This window comes from Oncorhynchus clarkii, chromosome 1 (genome assembly GCF_045791955.1).
Source record: "Oncorhynchus clarkii lewisi isolate Uvic-CL-2024 chromosome 1, UVic_Ocla_1.0, whole genome shotgun sequence".
Classification (NCBI taxonomy): domain Eukaryota; kingdom Metazoa; phylum Chordata; class Actinopteri; order Salmoniformes; family Salmonidae; genus Oncorhynchus; species Oncorhynchus clarkii.
Window position 1 is genome coordinate 13,922,051 of NC_092147.1, and position 23,604 is coordinate 13,945,654.

The 23,604-nt window shown below is 41.5% G+C and overlaps 1 protein-coding gene across 1 annotated transcript in view; it reads right to left on the reverse strand.

The window, feature by feature from the left end:
- LOC139415209 (ephrin-A2-like) overlaps nucleotides 1–22,767 on the reverse strand; it is a 208,189-nt gene extending 185,422 nt beyond the window's left edge. The window contains exon 1 of the mRNA XM_071163116.1: nucleotides 21,601–22,767. Within this exon, the coding sequence (XP_071019217.1) occupies nucleotides 21,601–21,740 (140 nt within the window). The 5' untranslated portion in view covers nucleotides 21,741–22,767. The remainder of the gene's footprint in view (nucleotides 1–21,600) is intronic.
- Nucleotides 22,768–23,604: the final 837 nt, after the last annotated feature.

The following is a 23,604-nucleotide window of genomic DNA, read 5'->3' on the forward strand; positions in this document are numbered from 1 at the left end:
TGGCACCACAACTAGCTGAAAGGGTGAACCAATTGGTTGAGGTAGAGGAAGTGGCCCAGATGTTTGGCACCACAACTAGCTGAAAGGGTGAACCAATTGGTTGAGGTAGAGGAAGTGGCCCAGCTGTTTGGCACCACAACTAGCTGAAAGGGTGAACCAATTGGTTCGCACCAAACTCGGGTGCACCACGTTTCTTTTAATGTTGGTTCTTCACTTCTGGAGGGAAAACATTTGGTAACATTTTCTAAAAACTTTGAATTAATAAGTCATTAATAAACTAAAATATAAGTAGTGTATGCATTATTCATAAATGGGTACTTAATAAACTTAAGTAAATATTTATCACATTTTTTTTATGAACATTATTAGAAAGTGTTTCCAAACATCCATTTCAAAACCTAATAAAAAATCAAGACTTCTCCTCTGCTTTAAATAAAATATACTTGCACAGATGTAAACAGGCTGAAAGGCTCAAACCAGATTGTCCTGCAGTCTGCAGATGGATCGTTAACTGAGAAAAGCTCAAACCAGATTTTCCTGCAGTCTGCAGATGGATCGTTAACTGAGAAAAGCTCAAACCAGATTGTCCTGCAGTCTGCAGATGGATCGTTAACTGAGAAAAGCTCAAACCAGATTGTCCTGCAGTCTGCAGATGGATTGTTAACTGAGAAAAGCTCAAACCAGATTGTCCTGCAGTCTGCAGATGGATTGTTAACTGAGAAAAGCACAAAATTGCCACAAATGGTACTCGCTGAACCATTCCGCCAGACAGACAACTCAAGGGCATGCTTGTCAATGTTACCACCGCATATGTCATTGACCAGTTTTCTGAATGAGCTTCTCTAGGCTTGTATTGACAGCTGTGGTTTTTGAACTGAGCATCAGCATGGCCCTGCTTTTAGAATGATCAAAAACTCAGAATGCCATCAGATGGGGTTTCTGCTTTATATTGACTGTTGGAGTGACAAGGAACCTTAACCCCTTAAACTAAGAAGCAGGGAGTGATAAAGCTAGTCTAGGAAGCCCAAAGCGAAAACACATGGACCATCAGTCTTGAAAGGTGGTGTCAAGATAGTACTTCAGGGTCTTTAGGCTTGTAGTCATGGCCCTTCCTGGGACTTAAGCAAAAACACTGCTGATTTAAGGGAGGAAATTGTCAAAACATCCAAGAGACAGAGGACTACTTGTATACGGTTGCGTAGTGCTTCCTTTTTTGAAGGTTCGGGGTCATCAACCTCCTTGTGTAGCAATCTTGGTCGGACAACCATGATGTCCGTTCCTTATGCGGTGGTAAAGTCGGTCGTGAGCAACTCAGCCTTCTGAGTGTATATCAATTCCTGAGAAAAATTTGATTGCGAAGGCTACCAATGAGGCTAAGCGAAATGGAAGGACCTAATGGTTCCTCATTGAGTGTAGATGCTAAGTGCTTTAATGGAGCACTATGGGGCCTGTCTGAATCCCTACTGGAGGAGAGAGAAGCAGCCAGGCCAGGCTGAGGCCTGATGTAGGCCTAGCTTCAGAAACATTGATCTTCCTTCAGCTATCTGGAAGACCCTGGGATCTCTGTCTACCTGGTGAACAGCAGACCAGCTGGGAGTCCTGTCTACCTGGAGAACAGCAGACCCCCTGGGAGTCCTGTCTACCTGGAGAACAGCAGACCCCCTGGGAGTCCTGTCGAACTGATGAACAGCAGACCCCCTGGGAGTCCTGTCTAACTGATGAACAGCAGACCTCCTGGGAGTCCTGTCTAACTGATGAACAACAGACCCCCTGGGAGTCCTGTCTAACTGATGAACAGCAGGCCCCTGGGATCTGTCTACCTGGAGAACAGCAGACCCCCTGGGAGTCCTATCTAACTGATGAACAGCAGACCCCGTGGGAGTCCTGTCTAACTGATGAACAGCAGACCCCCTGGGAGTCCTGTCTAACTGATGAACAGCAGGCCCCCTGGGATCTCTGTCTACCTGGAGAACAGCAGGCCCCCTGGGATCTCTGCCTACGTGAACAGCAGACCCCCTGGGATCTCTGACTACCTGGTGAACAGCAGACCCCCTCAGATCTCTGTCTAACTGATGAACGGCAGACCCCCTGGGATCTCTGTCTAACTGAAGAACAGCAGCCCCCCTGGGAGTCCTGTCTAACTGATGAACAGCAGGCCCCCTGGGAGTCCTGTCTAACTGATGAACAGCAGGCCCCTTGGGAGTCCTGTCTAACTGATGAACAGCAGGCCCCCTGGGATCTCTGTCTAACTAATGAACAGCAGGCCCCCTGGGAGTCCTGTCTAACTGATGAACAGCAGGCCCCCAGGGAGTCCTGTCTAACTGATGAACAGCAGGCCCCTTGGGAGTCCTGTCTAACTGATGAACAGCAGCTCCCCTGGGAGTCCTGTCTAACTGATGAACAGCAGGCCCCCTGGGAGTCCTGTCTAACTGATGAACATCAGACCCCCTGGGAGCCCTGTCTAACTGATGAACATCAGACCCCCAGGGAGTCCTGTCTAACTGGTGAACATCAGACCCCCTGGGAGTCCTGTCTAACTGATGAACAGCAGCCCCCCTGGGTTCCCTGTCTACCTGCCCTGACTAACTGATGAACAGCAGGCCCCCTGGGTTCCCTGTCTACCTGCCCTGACTAACTGATGAACAGCATGCCCCCTGGGAGTCCTGCCTAACTGATGAACAGCAGGCCCCCTGGGAGTCCTGTCTAACTGAAGAACAGCAAGCCCCCTGGGAGTCCTGTCTAACTGGTGAACAGCAGCCCCCCTGGGTTCCCTGTCTACCTGCCCTGACTAACTGATGAACAGCAGGCCCCCTGGGTTCCCTGTCTACCTGCCCTGACTAACTGATGAACAGCATGCCCCCTGGGTTCCCTGTTTACCTGCCCTGACTAACTGATGAACAGCAGGCCCCCTGGGTTCCCTGTCTACCTGCCCTGACTAACTGATGAACAGCAGGCCCCCTGGGTTCCCTGTCTACCTGCCCTGACTAACTGATGAACAGCAGGTCCCCTGGGTTCTCTGTCTACCTGCCCTGACTAACTGATGAACAGCAGGCCCCCTGGGTTCCCTGTCTACCTGCCCTGACTAACTGAAGAACAGCAGGCCCCCTGGGAGTCCTGTCTAACTGAAGAACAGCAGGCCCCCTGGGAGTCCTGTCTAACTGAAGAACACCAGACCCCCTGGGAGTCCTGTCTAACTGATGAACAGCAGGCCCCTGGGTTCCCTGTCTACCTGCCCTGACTAACTGATGAACAGCAGGCCCCCTGGGTTCCCTGTCTACCTGCCCTGACTAACTGATGAACAGCATGCCCCCTGGGTTCCCTTTCTACCTGCCCTGACTAACTGATGAACAGCAGGCCCCCTGGGTTCCCTGTCTACCTGCCCTGACTAACTGATGAACAGCAGGCCCCCTGGGTTCCCTGTCTACCTGCCCTGATTAACTGATGAACAGCAGGCCCCCTGGGTTCCCTGTCTACCTGCCCTGACTAACTGATGAACAGCAGGCCCCCTGGGTTCCCTGTCTACCTGCCCTGACTAACTGATGAACAGCAGGCCCCCTGGGAGTCCTGCCTAACTGATGAACAGCAGGCCCCCTGGGAGTCCTGTCTAACTGAAGAACAGCAAGCCCCCTGGGAGTCCTGTCTAACTGGTGAACAGCAGGCCCCCTGGGAGTCCTGTCTAACTGGTGAACAGCAGGCCCCCTGGGAGTCCTGTCTAACTGAAGAACAGCAAGCCCCCTGGGAGTCCTGTCTAACTGATGAACAGCAGGCCCCCTGGGAGTCCTGTCTAACTGATGAACAGCAGGCCCCCTCAGGATCTTCAAGAAGATATCCAGCCAGGCCAACCAAGAGGTGTCTCTCTTCCCGTCCTAAATGGACAAGCCCTCCCTTTGTCCTTGGACAAACCTTAACCTCCTATTAGAAAGGGCTGTGGAGCAGGGAGTTGTGTGAAGAACCTCAAAGCCTTCCAGAGGAGAAAGGCTTTTGAAGGCAAAACCTGGGGATTATGTGGAGATCCCTTACGGTTCCCCCACAAAACTGGCCCAAGAGAAATCAGCCCTCCTTTTCACAGTCCATCACAGTAAGCGCCCCCATTGAGATGTAAAATGATTGGGAAATGGATACGGGATCACTCCGATGGAATCAGACCGATAAAGGTGATGGTGATAGGAGAATCCGTTTTCATTTAAATGGATAGAGATAGAAAGTCCTGTTAACTCCAACTTAGCTCTAAAAATGAGCATTTGCATGAGGTTCCATATCGATGTAAGGGTGTTGAATAAAATACATAGATAGATTGGTTTTATCAACTATTATCACAGTTGAAACTATATAATAAAACACACTGTTGTTGAAAACAAAGGATAAATCCAGTGGTGGAAAAAGTATTCAATTGTCATACTTGAGTAAAAGTAAAGATACCCTAACAGAAAACGACTCAAGTTAAAGTTAGTCACCCAGTAAAACACTACTTGAGCAAAAGTCTAAAAGTCTAAATAAAATGTAATTGCTAAAATGTACTTAAGTATCAAAAGTAAAAGTATAAACCATTTCAACTTGGTTATATTACTAGGCAAGTCAGTTAAGAACACATTCTTATTTCCAATGTTGGCCGGGGAACAGTGGGTTAACTGCCTTTTTCAGGGGAACAGTGGGTTAACTGCCTTTTTCAGGGGCAAAACAACAGATTTTTACCTTGTCCGCTCAGGGATTCAATCTCGCAACCTTTCAGTTACAAGTACAAGGCTCTAACCACTAGGCTACCTGCTGCCCTGGGCAGCCAGGCCTACCTTCCAACATTCAGACATCATTTACAAACGAAGCATGTGTTTAGTGAGTCCGCCAGATCAGAGGCAGTAGGGATGACCAGGGATGTTCTCTTGATAAGTGAGTGAATTAGACTTTTCTTCCTGTCCTGCTAAGAATTCAAAATGTAACGAGTACCTTTGGGTGTCAGGGAAAATGTATGGAGAAAATAATGTATCATTTTCTTTAGGAACGTAGTGAAGTAAAAGTTGTCAAAAATATAAATAGTAAAGTAAAGTACAGATACCCCCACAAAATACTTTAAAGTATTTTTACTAAAGTACTTTACACCACTGAATAATTGTGAATGAAAAAGCTGTGTACTATGGTCCTAGGTCTCAAGCCATCTTTTAGAAGCTTGTTTTTCCATGAAACAACCATGTTTCCCCATCCTGTAAGGGTACTTGTCTTTTAAGCAGCACTAATCTTGAAAGGCCAATCACAACTGTCAGCAACAATACAATCATCCCTCAATACCCTTCCTCCAGCAAAGTGGCTACTATCCCCTGAAAAATGCATTGACTAATTAAAGTACCATCTCCAACTAAGGGGACCCCCGATGTGTTGGGTGACAGTCAATATAGGGGTCAGTCTCAAGAGAACATGTGTGGGGATCCATTAAAAGTAGGGTGGTCTCCCCTAAAGAGCCCTATCTTTCCCTTGTGTCTCGTTGCACCGTGCAAAAGCACACCTTTGTTTTGGGGGCCCGTAACTCGACTTAACGGTGGGATGAACAAGAAAAGGGACTCCCTAATCCTATTAGTGTAGCACCTGAGCTGGAATGGCTAATCCTGTTTAAACTCACTCCACAGGCTCTGTAATCTCCCCATGTCCTGGTGTACAGCTGGCTCCACTGCCGTCCCGAGGTGAGACCGCGCTTAAGCATCGCACCGGAGCGGAGGCCGAGCGCCGAGAGATCCCGCCGCCACCCGGGTTACCGCTGTCCGGGTTTCACACACCACCAAGTATCTCACCCAGGTATTGTCAGGTATTCATACTTCCCTACTGTAAAGGCATACAGTGGTGGAAAATGTATTAAATTGTCATACTTGAGTAAAAGTAAAATTACCTTAATAGAAAATGACTCAAGTTAAAGTGAAAGTCACCCAGTAAAATACTACTTGAGTAAAAGTCTAAAAGTATTTGTTTTTAAATGCAATTGCTAAAATATACTTAAGCATCAAAAGTAAAAGTAGAAATCATTTCAAATTCCTTATATGAAGCAAACCAGACGGCACGGTTTTCTTGTTTTTATTTATGTACGGATAGCCGGTGGCACACTCCAACACTCAGACATAATTTACAAATGAAGCATTTGTGTTTAGTAAATCCACCAGATCAGAGGCAGTAGGGATGTCAAGGGATGTTCTCTTGATAAGTGTGTGTGAATAGGACAATTTTCTTTTCCTGCTAAGTATCAAAATGTAATGAGTACTTTTGGGTGTCAGGGAAGATGTATGGAGTAAAAAGTACATCATTTTCTTTTGGATTGTAGTTATGTAAAAGTAAAAGTAGTCAAAAATATAAATAGTAAAGTACAGATACTCAAAAAACCGACTTTACACAACTGCAGGCATTCAGATGCGTAGAGATGCTATTGTGAGGTGTTCTCCTGCAGTGTTGGCCAAAAGGGCAGATTGCAGATGCATTGGGAAGCGGTATTTCTATACATTTTAGTCGGCTTTGTGCGTTTGAGGTTAATGTGCTCAGAATGTAGTATCTCCTATACAGTACAGTGTTACGCTGAAACTGTTTGAAATGTGCAGAGAGGAATTTAAAGAAGAGAAAACAATGAAGGGTAATTATAGTGGTATGCAGTCATAAGATGCAGTGCCCCAGTATTAGTATTAATAATATCTCCCATATTACCACACTTTGTTTCCACGTCATAATTTGTGCACATTTCTATACAATTGTTTTATTTTCAAGCTCCGCTAGTTCTAAATGAAGAGACTGAATCCCAAACAAACATATCTAAACCGTGAGACTGCAACGATTCTCTCACCGATCTTTGTAACCAACTTTCAGTGCTCCTTTCCCCTCCTCATGGAGAGATTCTGGAGCATGCGCTGTGACAACCCTCGCTCCGTTTCCATTCCAGTCATGTTCCCTCACCTGTTGCTGCCACTGTCCCAGTCTTCAAACACGTCTCTCTCTCTCTCTGTCTGCTAACACTCTGCTCAGTCAAGAGGTCACCTCCATTAGTCTCTCTGTGATTCAGGACTTCAGTGTCACAAGAAACACAGAAAATGTCAATTCTTTGCAAAAGCTCAACGTGATTCCAGGAGATATTAAAGGATTCATGTCAGCCCACTTCTAGCTCTGTGACTGGAGAGGAAGAAAGGTGCCAGTACAGCATGTGCAGTTGTTGAAATCAAATCATCTCAGTTGGTACCAAAGTCCGGTGCCATACCTGACATCAGTTCACATATGGAATCGTCACTGACCCAATAGTACTGCAAGGACCATAATACCAAGCCGGGTGGAAAAACTGTCCTTTTGTGCAGCTTAAAGCTCTCGTCTCTTCTTTTCAGATCACAAGCATCCTCGCTGGATGATGTGCTTATTCATAAAACTTCAGTTTCCTAATAAACAAAATGGTGTACATTTGAAGCGTAATTTCATTTAATATTTTGTAGTGATTGAGAGAGATTGTTAAAAAGTATGCGATATGGAAAATCATTTAAAAATGACCATCTATGATGAAGGAATGAGACACAGGGACAGCAGGAGGTTCTGTAGTGGGTTATACAACACCTTCTCCGACTACTGTATATGTCAGAAGATGCATCTTGGGAAATGTATGCTGTGCTGGCATCCATAATCTGATGACATCACTGGGGATACTAATCATCAGATTCTACAGCCAAATGGAAGACTTTTCATTCATATTTACTTGGCATTAATAAAAAATGGTCTAAGAGAATGACATATTATCCTCATACTGTACACCCTTTTACCCCGTGCCTTACTAACATATTCAGTATTTGGAGCAATGTACACTTCTGTTTGTACTGTCTATACTCCCTCCCTCCCACTCTCCATGATAACGACAGGCTCTGTACCCAACTCCCTCCCCCCCACTCTCCATGAGAACGACAGGCTCTGTACCCAACTCCCCCCCCCCCCCACCCTCCATGAGAACGTCAGGCTCTGTACCCAACTCCCTCCCTCCCACTCTCCATGATAACGACAGGCTCTGTACCCAACTCCCTCCCTCCCACTCTCCATGATAACGACAGGCTCTGTACCCAACTCCCTCCCTCCCACTCTCCATGATAACGACAGGCTCTGTACCCAACTCCCCCCCCCCCCCACTCTCCATGAGAACGACAGGCTCTGTACCCAACTCCCCCACCCCCCCACCCTCCTTGAGAACGGCAGGCTCTGTACCCAACTCCCTTCCTCCCACTCTCCATGAGAACGACAGGCTATGTACCCAACTCCCTCCCCCCCACTCTCCATGAGAACGACAGGCTCTGTACCCAACTCCCTCCCTCCCACTCTCCATGAGAACGACAGGCTTGACATGTCTGCTATTCTGAAAATAAAGCTCCCAGATGACTTGAGCGCAATGCTACACTTTCACAAGCTTCTCATTCCCTGTCTCCGTTCTTTCTCTCTCCAAATCTCTAGTTGTTTAAAGGTCAACGCTTACTGTGCACTGTGGTATAGCAAATCCGTGCCCTCTCACTTCAAGACAGAACCACGTGTGCCAAAGTCATCGGTCGTTCACCCCATCAAACAGTCAAGGCAGGCTAAGAAGAAACAGGTGAGAGCCTACGAGGCACAACAGTCACAACAGTCGTCCTGCAGATCGACCAGGACTGTCAGGTCACACCGCACATGACTGTCAAATAACTGTCAAATCTAGGCTAAAACCTAGTCCAAACAAGCGTCGTCCAAGCATCCCATTACAGAAACCTACATTCCCTGCAGTCAATATTGTAACAAAGTGCGTACAATACCGGAATCATAAAAGTGTAAGAAACCTGATCAGAATTACATTCACTGATTGTGAGGAGACCAGACTCTTATATTCAACCTCATTAGGTCTGGATTTCTCCCAATTGACATGTCAGGCTGCTACTCTATCCTGAGGTAAATGGTTTTCAGATGTCCTGGTATGTTTTACTCCCAAAATCAAGTATGTATGATGGTCTGGTTGAAATGCTATTGTTGGCCGCAGAACTGTGACGAACACGTTTTGTTTTAGCTGTGTATTACTCTTATCATTGAGGTATTCATATTAAGCTCAAAGATGGGTTGACCCATAGACTTAATATATATTTCTCAACATTTCGTTTTGAGGTTGTTGTTTTTTTTGCACACTACTTTGCACACACACAAATGTTTGTAATTTAATCAAACATGCGGTTGTCATGGAAAATTGTAATTGTATGTGTCCACATAACTAAGTATGAGACTAACCTGTCCTATTATAATCTCCTGTTCTTGGGAGTATAATCCTGTGTTGTAAACCAGTTTGCTCAAGTGTCCTTGTATAGATAAAAAGGGAACTGAGAGTCCCGCACAAGAACAGGAACTATAAAGATATGTGCTTATCACCCAATGCTTCAGAATTCAGACTGTATACACTGCGCTGTGTAACTCTGTTATTCTCTCTGAGCTCAGAAATAAAGAATTTTGGTTTGACTTGGACTCCAGCAGATCTTTATTTGATATATCCACCACAATATATTTTCCATATTGTTATTGGCACCAATCTCCAAAGCCCAACAGAAAAACATATATATTTTTTAACTAGGCAAGTCATTTAAGAACAAATTCTTATTTTCAATGACGGCCTAGGAAGAGTGGGTTAACTGCCTGTTCAGGGGCAGAACGACAGATTTGTACCTTGTCAGCTCAGGGATTTGAACTTGCAACCTTTTGGTTACTAGTCCAATGCTCTAACCACTAGGTTACCCTGCCGCCCCAACTACTAATGAACTACTAAGCATTTTCGCTTGCACTATAACATGCTAAATAAACTACTGTATACATAAACAACTCACTAATTCCTTGTTTCAGAATCAACTAAAGAACTGCATGACCCATTTAATGTTACCTAATACCTACATGCAGTTTAAGGTTTCTAACAGCGAGTTGTCCTTCTGGTGCCGACTGTTTTCTGTAGTCCATGTATTTGAGCTTACGATTGTGTAGCGTTACTACTTGACGTGTAAGGCGTATAGTATAAAACTGATTTATGTTGTCTTATTTTTTTTATCTACAAAAACAAGTGAACTAATCAAGGAGAAATTAAACATTTTTAAAAACAGTTTTGCGACATTTAAAATCCAAATAAACATACGTTATTTTTTCTGTAAATCACTAATCAATATCAAAATAGCGAAATAAATATTGTTAACATTTCAATAAAAAAACGTTAAGCGGTTATATATTTAGCTACATAATCCTCTGTATGTTGCCCAGCAATCAAGCATTTATTTAACGGAGATCAATATAGAAATGCAGTAATTAAAATTATAATAATTCAAATCTGTTTTTCAAAAATGTAAAACAAAGACAGGTTAACATGTTAACATATTATCATAATAATTTAATCCAGAAAAATATAATTAAATATAATCAAAAACTACAAATATGAATTGTCTTGAAAGATATTTGACCAAGTGACTGATTTCCTTTTTTTATTGTTCAATTTTAGTCAACTTACAGTGCCTTGCGAAAGTATTCGGCCCCCTTGAACTGCGACCTTTTGCCACATCTCAGGCTTCAAACATAAAGATATAAAACTGTATTTTTTTGTGAAGAATCAACAACAAGTGGGACACAATCATGAAGTGGAACGACATTTATTGGATATTTCAAACTTTTTTAACAAAAAAAAAAAAACTGAAAAATTGGGCGTGCAAAATTATTCAGCCCCTTTACTTTCAGTGCAGCAAACTCTCTCCAGAAGTTCAGTGAGGATCTCTGAATAATCCAATGTTGACCTAAATGACTAATGATGATAAATACAATCCACCTGTGTGTAATCAAGTCCCCGTATAAATGCACCTGCACTGTAATAGTCTCAGAGGTCCGTTAAAAGCGCAGAGAGCATCATGAAGAACAAGGAACACACCAGGCAGGTCCGAGATACTGTTGTGAAGAAGTTTAAAGCCGTATTTGGATACAAAAAGATTTCCCAAGCTTTAAACATCCCAAGGAGCACTGTGCAAGCGATAATATTGAAATGGAAGGAGTATCAGACCACTGCAAATCTACCAAGACCTGGCCGTCCCTCTAAACTTTCAGCTCATACAAGGAGAAGACTGATCAGAGATGCAGCCAAGAGGCCCATGATCACTCTGGATGAACTGCAGAGATCTACAGCTGAGGTGGGAGACTCTGTCCATAGGACAACAATCAGTCGTATATTGCACAAATCTGGCCTTTATGGAAGAGTGGCAAGAAGAAAGCCATTTCTTAAAGATATCCATAAAAAGTGTCGTTTAAAGTTTGCCACAAGCAACCTCGAGACACACCAAACATGTGGAAGAAGGTGCTCTGGTCAGATGAAACCAAAATTGAACTTTTTGGCAACAATGCAAAACGTTATGTTTGGCGTAAAAGCAACACAGCTGAACACACCATCCCCACTGTCAAACATGGTGGTGGCAGCATCATGGTTTGGGCCTGCTTTTCTTCAGCAGGGACAGGGAAGATGGTTAAAATTGATGGGAAGATGGATGGAGCCAAATACAGGACCATTCTGGAAGAAAACCTGATGGAGTCTGCAAAAGACCTGAGACTGGGACGGAGATTTGTCTTCCAACAAGACAATGATCCAAAACATAAAGCAAAATCTACAATGGAATGGTTCAAAAATAAACATATCCAGGTGTTAGAATGGCCAAGTCAAAGTCCAGACCTGAATCCAATCGAGAATTTGTGGAAAGAACTGAAAACTGCTGTTCACAAATGCTCTCCATCCAACCTCACTGAGCTCGAGCTGTTTGGCAAGGAGGAATGGGAAAAAATTTCAGTCTCTCGATGTGCAAAACTGATAGAGACATACCCCAAGCGACTTACAGCTGTAATCGCAGCAAAAGGTGGCACTACAAAGTATTAACTTAAGGGGGCTGAATAATTTTGCACGCCCAATTTTTCAGTTTTTGATTTGTTAAAAAAGTTTGAAATATCCAATAAATGTTGTTCCACTTCATGATTGTGTCCCACTTGTTGTTGATTCTTCACAAAAAAATACAGTTTTATATCTTTATGTTTGAAGCCTGAAATGTGGCAAAAGGTCGCAAAGTTCAAGGGGGCCGAATACTTTCGCAAGGCACTGTAATAGTCAACCAATCAATAAAATGATTGCAACAATGGAAACATTGGAAGCTGAAATATAGGCCTATGCCGATCTACATACTGTAGGCTGTACTTCATTATGTTACTTTCTGGCCTCCATTTACGTCAAGTTTACAAGACTACCTTTGGGGGTTGAGGGTTGGACGATCATGCACAGGATATTTGGTTTAATCAGTGAAGCATATCCTTCTACGTGGTGATATAAACATGATTAACGTGTTCTAATCTATGCCTCAATCCAGAACTAACACTTAAATTCAAAGTACACATCTGTGCTAATACATTCCTGCGTACCTTTTCACAGAAATACAATTAACATACCAGAACATCATTCCTCTGAGACTGGTTTAACCCTTCTTAATTATTTTACAGTCTGAAGTGCACTCTTTTTTCACTGGGAAGAAACATTGATTTGTTTCCGTTGTGTCATTTTAGTTTAATCAAACCTTTATTAAGTGTGCAACGTAGAAAGCATAGTAAAAGGCGCAAGGACTCAACCCTGTGAATCTCTGTTGGAGGGAAGGACAGTGTGGTTAGAATCCTGCTACAGCAGTACAGTAGAGGTAATCCCTATGACTCCACTGATTCAGTTGAGTGTTTAATTATTTTCTCCTACATATATATTCGATATACACCCTACGGATGGAGCAACATCTTGTTCAATCCCATTAGCAATATATTCTCTTTGTCCGGCCGAACAAATGAATGTTGAAGGAAAAGCTCTTTGAGAAAGGTCGTAAAAGTCTTACAGGCAATATGCAGGTACTGCTGAAGCCTTCCTGTCTCTTAGACCGCTTGTATTTAATATGTTTCCCTGGCCTCTGTTTCCCTACACATTCAACAGGGAAAGTTTGTCATTGACGTAACATGATGTTTTCGTGATTGTATATGGTGCTGCGTGGGTACCAAGAGGATGCAACAGTGGCTTCTTATTTTGAAAGGGTGCTCCATCACCCCACAAGTAATCCACCACTTCATAACTCAACATAAATGGATGAGCGAAGGACATTTACCTAAAAACGGTCTAAAATGCCTTTTATAGTTCTGAAGGAACACCTCCACTCTCCATTATAGTAATTCAATTAATTATCTTCTGAGGATATAAGCCAAATCACAGCCTGAAGAAGGGGTAATGAAGAGAGAGGGAGAGCTTTATGCCCAAATGACATCAATAAACGTAAACTATTACAGCAGAATCACTTAGGAAAACACCATCATTACTTTTACGAGCGGCAGTCTATTATTCGACAACGGGCATTGCATTTATCAAATGATGGGCAATATTTTTACAAGCAAGAAGCCATTAGGATGTTCATGTTCAAGCAATTAACTGCTGTCCGGTTTCATTGTGATTGGCGGTAAAGTAATATAGGAGGAGAATTACATCTATATACACGTAAATAACATTAACGGTGTTCATATAATGGGCAGGAAAGCGTAAAACAACATGATGGCAGTACACCATCAACATCTAAAATAATTCAGAGCTAGTTTCAGAGCTAGTTTCAGAGCTAGTTACAGAGCTAGTTTCAGAGCTAGTTTCAGAGCTAGTTTCAGAGCTAGTTTCAGAGCTAGTTACAGAGCTAGTTACAGAGCTAGTTACAGAGCTAGTTTCAGAGCTAGTTACAGAGCTAGTTTCAGAGCTAGTTACAGAGCTAGTTACAGAGCTAGTTTCAGAGCTAGTTTCAGAGCTAGTTTCAGAGCTAGTTTCAGAGCTAGTTACAGAGCTAGTTTCAGAGCTAGTTTCAGAGCTAGTTACAGAGCTAGTTACAGAGCTAGTTACAGAGCTAGTTTCAGAGCTAGTTACAGAGCTAGTTACAGAGCTAGTTACAGAGCTAGTTACAGAGCTAGTTACAGAGCTAGTTTCAGAGCTAGTTTCAGAGCTAGTTACAGAGCTAGTTTCAGAGCTAGTTTCAGAGCTAGTTACAGAGCTAGTTTAGAGCTAGTTACAGAGCTAGTTTCAGAGCTAGTTTCAGAGCTAGTTACAGAGCTTGTTACAGAGATAGTTTCAGAGATAGTTTCAGAGATAGTTTCAGAGCTAGCACAGTACTCAAGAAAGGACAAAAGAACAGGCGAGAGAAGCAGATAGACTGGACTCTCATCCCCTGGAGGCTTTCGAAAGGTAACACTGTTCCAATATATCCTAAATCTGCTAAATTAAAGAAACCGACAAAGTGATTTTTTTATGGCAACAAAAATGTGCAAAACAAAAGTCCATAGGCCTATCCTGGGCTGAGAGTGGTGGAGAGAATGCCACACCAGTTTGCACAGTTCAAACATAATAAAGGCAGTATGTGGTTAGGGGGCTTTACTCACAACCCTGATTTCCTTTTTGAAAATGTTGCAGTTCAGTTCTGAACACCTAGCGAAGTTCAAAGTTTCTAGCTCTCTTGGTACACAAGACTGCTTATGTGCAAAGAGAATGTGGGTCAGGCATTAAAATGCATGAGCATTGTATAAGGAATGACGAAGTGCTGATAAGCACTGTTGGGAAGTACAAAAAAATGGTATAAAACAAACAAGAGTAAAAGGTCTTACAAATGGGCATTTACCGTTTGATTCTAAATAAAAGAGCTATGCTGAATAAATGAAACGGCAGCCATTACTCGTTGTTCTTCACTATTTGAGATCCTGACGGCAAGATAGTCCGCTCTGCGCCATGCGGAACCAGGCCGACAAACTCACCACATAGTTTACTGTCTGCCACCAATGTGACCAGTACAGTCATATTCAGTGTCTCGACACAGGTGGGGGACAATGGAAGGGAGGTTCACAAGAAGTTGGTGACAGACTGACTGAACAAACAGGACATCCGAGTCACAAGAAACTCTACATTTGTTCAGCACCCATGTCTCAGAGAGATAATAAAAGAACAGAAAAGCAATACACTCCTGTCCAGAGTCTAAATGTGTAATCTCTGACACATCAAACGCAATTTCACAAACAACCATCTAGGCCATTGCCTAAGTCAAAAATACTATACTTTCAAAGGATTCTATATTTTTCTAACAAATTGTGATGCGTCAGTAGAGTAATATAGACAATCATTGTTAGATACAAATAACTGAAGAATGGTAATGTTTTTGTCTAGCATTTAACATGAGGACAAGGACAGTAAACCAGCCCGATTCATCATGTCCGACATTAGCATAACCTTGATTAACATTGGAAAGGAAATGCTGTATCTTAGCAAATGAAGCAGGCTTTGAACTCATACACTCTCAGGGTCATTTTATTTAATGAAGCTTTGAACCTAGATTACTGATTAGTAAATTCCTCTTTCATACCAATTGCTTTTGTAGATATTATGCACCAACTTTAATCTTTAATGAGATGTAAGAGCCCTTTAATGTTACATTGTGCCAGGCCATTAACGTCCAATTCAATGTAAAAATAATTATTCCATTCCAAGGCAATTTTCAGATTTGGAAGTGAAACTTTTTTTTTGCATTTTCATTAAGATGGGCATATGGTCTTACGTTTTCTAGAGAAGAGAAAAAAAAGTTGTATTATTTTTTGTCAAAGTTTTTTCCAGATATTCTTTCACTAGCCTAAAATCTCTTGGAGGATAAATTCTAAATTCAGAGCCAAACGAGTTCATGACCTATGATTAAAAAACAGGAACCTTCGATGAAATAGTTAGAAACAGAGATGGCCTTCCATTTTATATAAATGAGGAGGCAGTTCAAATGGCTCCACATTAGGGCTGTCTAAAAGGAGGTTGTGTTTCGTACAGTGAACATGGCAGACAATCAAATTCCCTAACTAACAAATATACTGAGGCTTGTGCTCTGTCATGGAAAATGCCCCTTTCCCGGGTTCCAAAAAAAAGGAGGAACTTTTATCAAGACACAATCAATTACGTATATACATTTATTATGTCCTCTTAGTCTATGGCGGTCTCTCAATTACAGTATATTACTGTGAAAAAAACGTCAGTGTTTCCACAGCAACTGTCCCAATCATGGCATAGACCTGTAGTCTCAACCCTGTCGACAACTCAACCCTGTTTTGTTGAGGGTACAGTACATTCCTGTCCATGCTCATGTCATAAAATACTGGCGAGAAAGAGGCATTGGTTTTTGACCTTCAGAAACAGGTCTCCCATTAAAGAGGCATTGGTTTTTGACCTTCAGAAACAGGTCTCCCATTAAAGAGGCATCGGTTTTTGACCTTCAGAAACAGGTCTCCCATTAAAGAGGCATCGGTTTTTGACCTTCAGAAATGGGTCTCCCATTAAAGAGGTATGGGTTTTAACAAAACAGTAGAGTGCATTGTGTTATCCAAGGAATTGTAGATTTCATACACAGAGAAGTAAGGATGGCATTGCATGTGCCACTCATGAAACATCAAATGAATTACGAGCGCATAGAGGGATGCTGAGTTGTACACACCCAGACCAAGTGACCCGTAAAGTGCTGTCCAATTTAAATTGAAAACTCAATTAATGTCAAATGACTAGATAGATAAACTGTGAACAGATTTAGGACAGTTTGCTGCTGCCTGTGTGTGAGGGGTCAGTGTGGTTTCAATGCAGAACCCCATTAGAGAAACAATGCATTACACTTCATTCAGCGCTTAGACACCGATGCCATGTCTTCATATCTGAAGCCTTAAAACAATTAAACAGGAATTTCATTTTTACTGTAGCTAACAAATGTAACTTTTCATTACATTTTTGTCATTTTTGTGTTACAAATACAAGAAATGAGCTACAGTAGAAATGCACAACAAATTGTAGTAGACATAACAGCAGTACCGAAAGAGGAGGAAGAAACCCTTTGGGGACAACCACTACCTGTATATGTACTGTTTGAACCATGAGAAACATGGCACTTTTACAACCTCGCTTTTTCTACCCAGCATAAGCAAAAACATGAATTCTACATCAATAACGAATACAAATGTACGTATTTTAACGTTTCTTTAAACTGCTCTAAAATCAGCTACTTAGTCCTTAAACGGCAGTGGTTCTAGTCCTGTATTCAGAGGACATATATATATATATTTAAATCGGCCCATTGGTGAATGTGAGCAGAGCATTGTGGGAAGAAAACATGCGATTCATTCCGGTTCTCTCCCCTTGTCCATCAGTTTTGGCATTGAGCCAAGTGATGCTTCTTCACTTTCAAAGGTGTGAGGTTAAAGCATGGAACTCATTATTACATTGTGAAGGCGATTAAAGTTCTGAATTTTCTTATTAAATTCTTGTTTTAACGTAGACAAACTATCTGTCAACACCAATTGATAATTGACTGTAGTTCAAGCTAGATTCAATTTAGCTTGAAAATCATTTGACACAATAAAACGGTTATTGGTAACTTGCTGCAATCATCGTCCCTGTCTTGGCTCTCGACACATCAAAAATGAAGGTCTTCCTACCATGAATGAGAAAATGGCGGACGATGTTGCTGAGCAGAGCAAAACCTATCCAACGCCACCTAGAGGAACCCCAAGCTACCATTGCACAGCCACAAACTCCAAGGTCATACCACCTCAAGCCGATTTTCATGATTTCAAAAGTGTTCCCTTCGTCATAGACTTCAAAGCTTCCAAAAAAAACTACAATCATTGAGTACTAGATAATCTGGTGTGTCCTCCCAGACCAGCTACCACTACCATTTCCCTTCAATACTCCCCAATAACCTTAGTGAAACTAGGTCAGAAAGGAGGGGACCTTATGAGGAAAGCAGATATAACAAAGCATGGCGTTAAGTTTAGTAAGCAGAATGGAGAGCGACAGTATCAATTTTTATTATTTATTAGAGTAAATCAGTCAGATAGCTTTCCGTGTGGCACAGCTAATAGCTATTCAATGTACTCATAAGTTACATAGCAATGACAACATGCCGAAGCCCTGTGAGGAGAGTACATATGAAAATACGGATGACAGTGCCATGTCAGTGGCTGTTCAACTGATTACAAGGGAAGGTCCTTATAAAAACAAATCATTTTCAGCGCATTTCATCCACTCTATGCGCAGCGATTTTTTTACAAATGTAAATTTAGCATTTATAAAAATTCCAGAGCTTCGCATATAAAACTCGGGCAATAAGAAAGATGTTTAAGAACTACAAATATTGTTCCAATCTAAAAAATATACCATTTCAAACCATAGATAAGTCTCCAATAAAACGAATCGATTTGGGCAATAAGATTTACATAAAGCAATCTCCTTAATAAATGTGTGCTAAGGTAAGACTTGATTATTCAAACTACTAATTTTGTAACGGACACTGCGATATGAAATTACAGTTATCCGGAAATATGTTGTTAAAATGCAGGTAATCATTTTGTATAGATCATTTTTACATTTTAGTCATTTAGCAGACCAGAGAGACTTACAGGAGCAATTAGGGTTAAGTGCCTTTCTCAAGGACACATCGACAGATTTTTCACCTAGTCGCCTCTGGGATTTGATTACTCGCCCAACGCTCTTAACCGCAGGGCTACCTGCCGCTCAAGATCAGTTAAGAGATTATACTTTGATATCTCTTACTGAGGTCAATATCAAATCAATTCAAAGAAATGCAACCGTGATACAGCAATACACCAATCAATACACCAATCAATACACCAATCAATACACCAATCAATACACCGATGCATCGTTATACTATTTGGATTGAATTTGCGATGCAAATTGTATCTGTGGCGTAGAAATCAAGTGAAGAAGTAGCCATTTCAATAGTTTGTGTTTGAAGATGTGGAGCAGGGTATGTCAGTGTATCTGATTCCTCACTAAGGCCCCTTACTTGTAAACGCTGAAGCCATACTAGCCTATTCTTCTTTTAATCCGTCCTATGCGTCTGATTTTCTAGCCTCTCTAATACCACATAATATAAACCACATCACAGATAGTTGGAAAAACCTTCTAAGATCAACAACCAAACAATATTACATATGAACTGTTTTAATTCATACATTTCTGTAATTGGCTATTTTGTTTTCAATCAACAGAAAGTTTTCCTGAAGTCATACAAATAAAACAACTATTACATGTATATTACATGTTGTTACGTCCGTTGTTGGAATGAGACCAAGGTGCAGCGTGGTAAGCGTACATCTTTCTTTCTTTCTTTATTTTGATGAACACCAAAAAACAACAAAAGATAAACGAACGTAAAGTTCTGCAGGCTACACAGCAACTAACTGAAGGTGGGAAAAAGGGCTGCCTAAGTATGATCCCCAATCAGAGACAACGATAAACAGATGCCTCTGATTGGGAACCATACTAGGCCAACAAAGAAATAGAAACATACATTTGCCCACCCAAGTCACACCCTGACCTAACCAAATAGAGAATAAAAAAGTCTCTATGGTCAGGGCGTGACACATGTCTATTGCTTTTTCATCACACATTTTTATTTAAATGTTAAGGTGTTAAGGTGAATGAGGATTTTTTTTTTTTACAATTCTGCTTACAGCATTCTATGATTGCTATAGGAAAAGACAGATTCTTATTCCAACACCACTTAACAATTGGCTTTAAAAAACGAACCCAAGTACTACTATTGCCAAAGCCACTAGGTTATCAATGATGTATACAACTTTAATCCCCTTTATAGAAGTATACAGGAGACTCATGTCCCTCTCACATGATTTTGCTTTTTGTGTAGGAATCCACAAAGGTCACCGTTATGTGACAAGGAAGCAAATTCACTGTCATCCAAAAAGCTCCACTTGGGCTTCAAACAGTCATTTCTGCATAGCCAAGACAAGTTATTTCCAGTTCTACAAAAGTAAGGCGGTCTTGAAGCCACAGGAGGTTTGTGGCACCTTAATTGCCGAGGACGGGCTCATGATAATGGCTGCAGCGGAATTGGTGGAATGGTATTGAAGCAGCCATGGATGGATTGTGTTGCACTGGAATCCATTCTGAATACGGTGTTATGTTCGCTCATCAAATCAAATCAAAATGTATTTGTCACATGCCTTGTAAACAACAGGGTGTAGACTAACAGTGAAATGCTTACTTAAGGCCCTTCCCAAAAATGCAGGGAGAAGAAAAAGAGAAAGGAATAACTAATTAATTCAACATGCTCCAAATATGTAGACATATTTCATTTTCTTTCTTTTGTTTCACCTCTGTACTCTGCCATGAAAAAATCTCTTGATTTTTAAGGAGATTTTTTATATTTTTTATTTATTTAACCTTTATTTAGCTAGGCAAGACAGTAAAGAACATATTCTTATTTACAATGACGGCCTACCCCTAACCCGGACGATGCTGGGCCAATTGTGCGCCGCCCTATGGGTCTCCAACCACGGCCGGTTGTGATACAGCCTGGAACCGAACCAAGGTCTGTAGTAATGCCTCTAGCACTGACATGCAGTGCCTTAGACCGCCGCGCAAATCAGGAGCCCTAATTTGAGAAATTAGCTCATAATCTATACACAATCATCTTAATAAATTGTGGTAAAATTTACCACAAAAGCTTGTTTTTGACAGAAAATTGCTCTCTAAACATTACAAGGAATTAAGTCTGATTAAACCTTTCTAAGTTCTACTGGCATAGTTCCAATGCTTAGAATATTGCAAGTCCCAGCACAAACAATTTCACAAGAGTTCAAAACTTATGGAATCTCCTTCTTAATGTCTTCACGCTATTATTGATCTTTACCTTCTTTCTTTTATTAACTAATTGGAAAGAGCTATTTCATATTTAAAAAATAATTCCTACAGCTCCAGAACAAAATATGCAAACATCAACAGTGCTCTGGAAGGAACTGAGGAGATAAAATGAAACAAGTGTGTGATATTCTGTGAGACCAAAACGTTGCATGTCAATAGAATGACATGGTTTATGGTAGAGCTGTGTACATGTAACTGCATGTATTAAGCATTTTAATCAGAGTTTTGCAGTGACGTGTATCTTAGTGGAGATCGCTATAGTCTTAGTTTAAAAGTCATATTTAGCCTAGGCATGCAGTATTTTATCACACTTCAAATGCAACTTCGTTATCAAAAACTACAAACACAATGCATGTTGAACGCAATGTGAAAACGTTGTGAATGTGAATCCTGAAAGCCTGGCTATATGTCATAAATCAAGTTAAATCATGCCTTGAGGGGTCTGTTTTTTTTACACAGGGAGATGTGATAATTGGGGTAAAAACAACAAGAGTTATTTAAGTGATTTAATTAGGCCTAATGAATAGAAGCAACACCTGGGATAAATAACTAAAACGTGCAGGTCAAATGTATCTCCGTAAGAAAAAGTATTATGTTTTGTTAAAGAAGGAATTTAAACTTTTTCTAGGCCTAGTCAAAGAATGAACGTTATGGGGGAAACTTCATTGGGATAAGGTGAGGATGGTTATTAAGGGGCTTTTGAACGCGCTGGGCTATTCGTGGAGCCGTTTTTTTTTAGCTTAGTCTATATGTCCGGATCTTTTGAAGCGGGATTCACGGATGATCTATCCAAAAATGTAAATTCACATCACTGAAAGTTGACTTGTACAATTCCTTACCTGTGGTTCGTGCTGTTCCAGTAGACTGCATATCTGTCTGATATTATTTTGCTATCGTCCGCCCATACCGCGACCCAAGATAAGAGGGCAACAACCATAAGAGTCAACTCCATTTGAAAAGCTAAACAGTTCTTGTCCATTACGAGTACAGGGCTATATAATTCGTCGCGTTGTTGTCTATAAGTTATACTGATTCAACTACAGTGTTTTCCACTGCTGTTCAAATGGACCTGGTGTTATTCATGATGCACGAGGTTGGTTGCGGTCCACATTCACATTCCAGGTGCTCTCGGCCGCAGTTTTTCGTCTTCAGTTGAAGATTTACAATGTAGACCCATGTAGCTATACATTCCCAATGGTGAGAACATTAGTGAGAAGTCCAAGCAGATGCAGCACTGACTATGACGTTACATTTGATTATGTTCCATGAAGGTTCATCAATGTGTGACTCAGCTCGTTGATCTCCTTTTGCACGGCAAGCCCTTACAATAACTATTCAAATCCATTTTCTTCAATAACTGTAAGTGACAAATGCCTTATTTGAACACATTGCGCGACATTCATCATATCTTGTTTGATATTCACTGACGCCAAGTATACAGTTGTTTGTCCTTTAAATCCATTCCTTTCCAGCATGGCATAGGCTACTTTCTAAAACTTTCCTCGTCGTAAATAGAACTTATGGTCTTCCAAATCAATATGCTTTTTATTCTAAACATTTGCACGTTTGACGATGTCCGTTCAACGCAATGTTTTTCGGTCCGTTTTGTGAGATGTTTCAGTCAAGCGACCGATTCTTGTTCTTTCAGAAGAAACTCAAAATATCACAATGTTGCAGCAGAGGGATAGAAATCCAAGTCTCACAAGAAACGTCCTGCTCTTCTCCGCAACTATTTCATGTCGTCCGTGATTACTGTCCTCAGTTTTATTCTCAGGCAAAAGTTATCAATATGATAAGTTGCCTTCTTGATACGTGTTTACTGCGTCATCCATGCAACGCCACTACCAAAGCATGATTTGGAGAAACTGGAACACCGCATCAATTGCGAAGTTGCTGCTGCTGCTATTCCTGTGTCGTTTGGGGTTGCTGTGGAGAAAAGGCCAATTTCGCTTCGTGTCTGGTATCGCTCTACTGTCGTCCCTGTGTGTGGTGTACAGACCAGTGGAGCTGACATTATTTCCCCCCTTTTTAGTCACGGTGGTTTTTCTCTTGCGCGTCCTGTTCCTCCTTCAGCACATGGCTTGCTTCCTCTGGCCGCAGCACTCTCTCCATTCACGGCTCCTCCAGACAGCTGGGCGGGGCTGAGACACCCGCCAGATAGGAGCCCCAAAACTTCTAGGACCCTTCAAATTTCAGAAAGTTTCAGAATAGTTGTGGATACTGTTATCAGGTTATGAAAAGCTTATAACTAGCCTACAATTATAGCCAAACATGTATATTTGTGTGTGCCAACTATTTGTATACATTTTTTCATCCTGTAAAAATGGCTCCCAGGCTAATGAAATATTTTTAGGATTTTCATCCACTTGTAATGGTGATGTGATTTAGTCATTTGCAAAATAACTGTTAAATTAATAATCTGTGTTTGTGTGTGTAGCAGCAGTATGTGTGTGTGTGTGTGTGTGTGTGTGTGTGTGTGTGTGTGTGTGTGTGTGTGTGTGTGTGTGTGTGTGTGTGTGTGTGTGTGTGTGTGTGTGTGTGTGTGTGTGTGTGTGTGTGTGTGTGTGTGTGTTGGTTATTCTATCCTTGTGGGGACTGGGGGATTTAGGGATTTAGGTATAGTAAAATAAGGAAAATTCTCCCTATGTGGGACATTTCCTATGGCCCCATGAAAATACTATTTTCAGGTTAGATGTTAGGTTTAGCTGTTAGGGTTAGATGTTAGGTTTAGATGTTAGGTTTAGCTGTTAGGGTTGGATGTTAGGTTTAGCTGTTAGTGTTAGATGTTAGGTTTAGATGTTGGGTTTAGCTGTTAGGGTTAGATGTTAGGTTTAGCTGTTAGG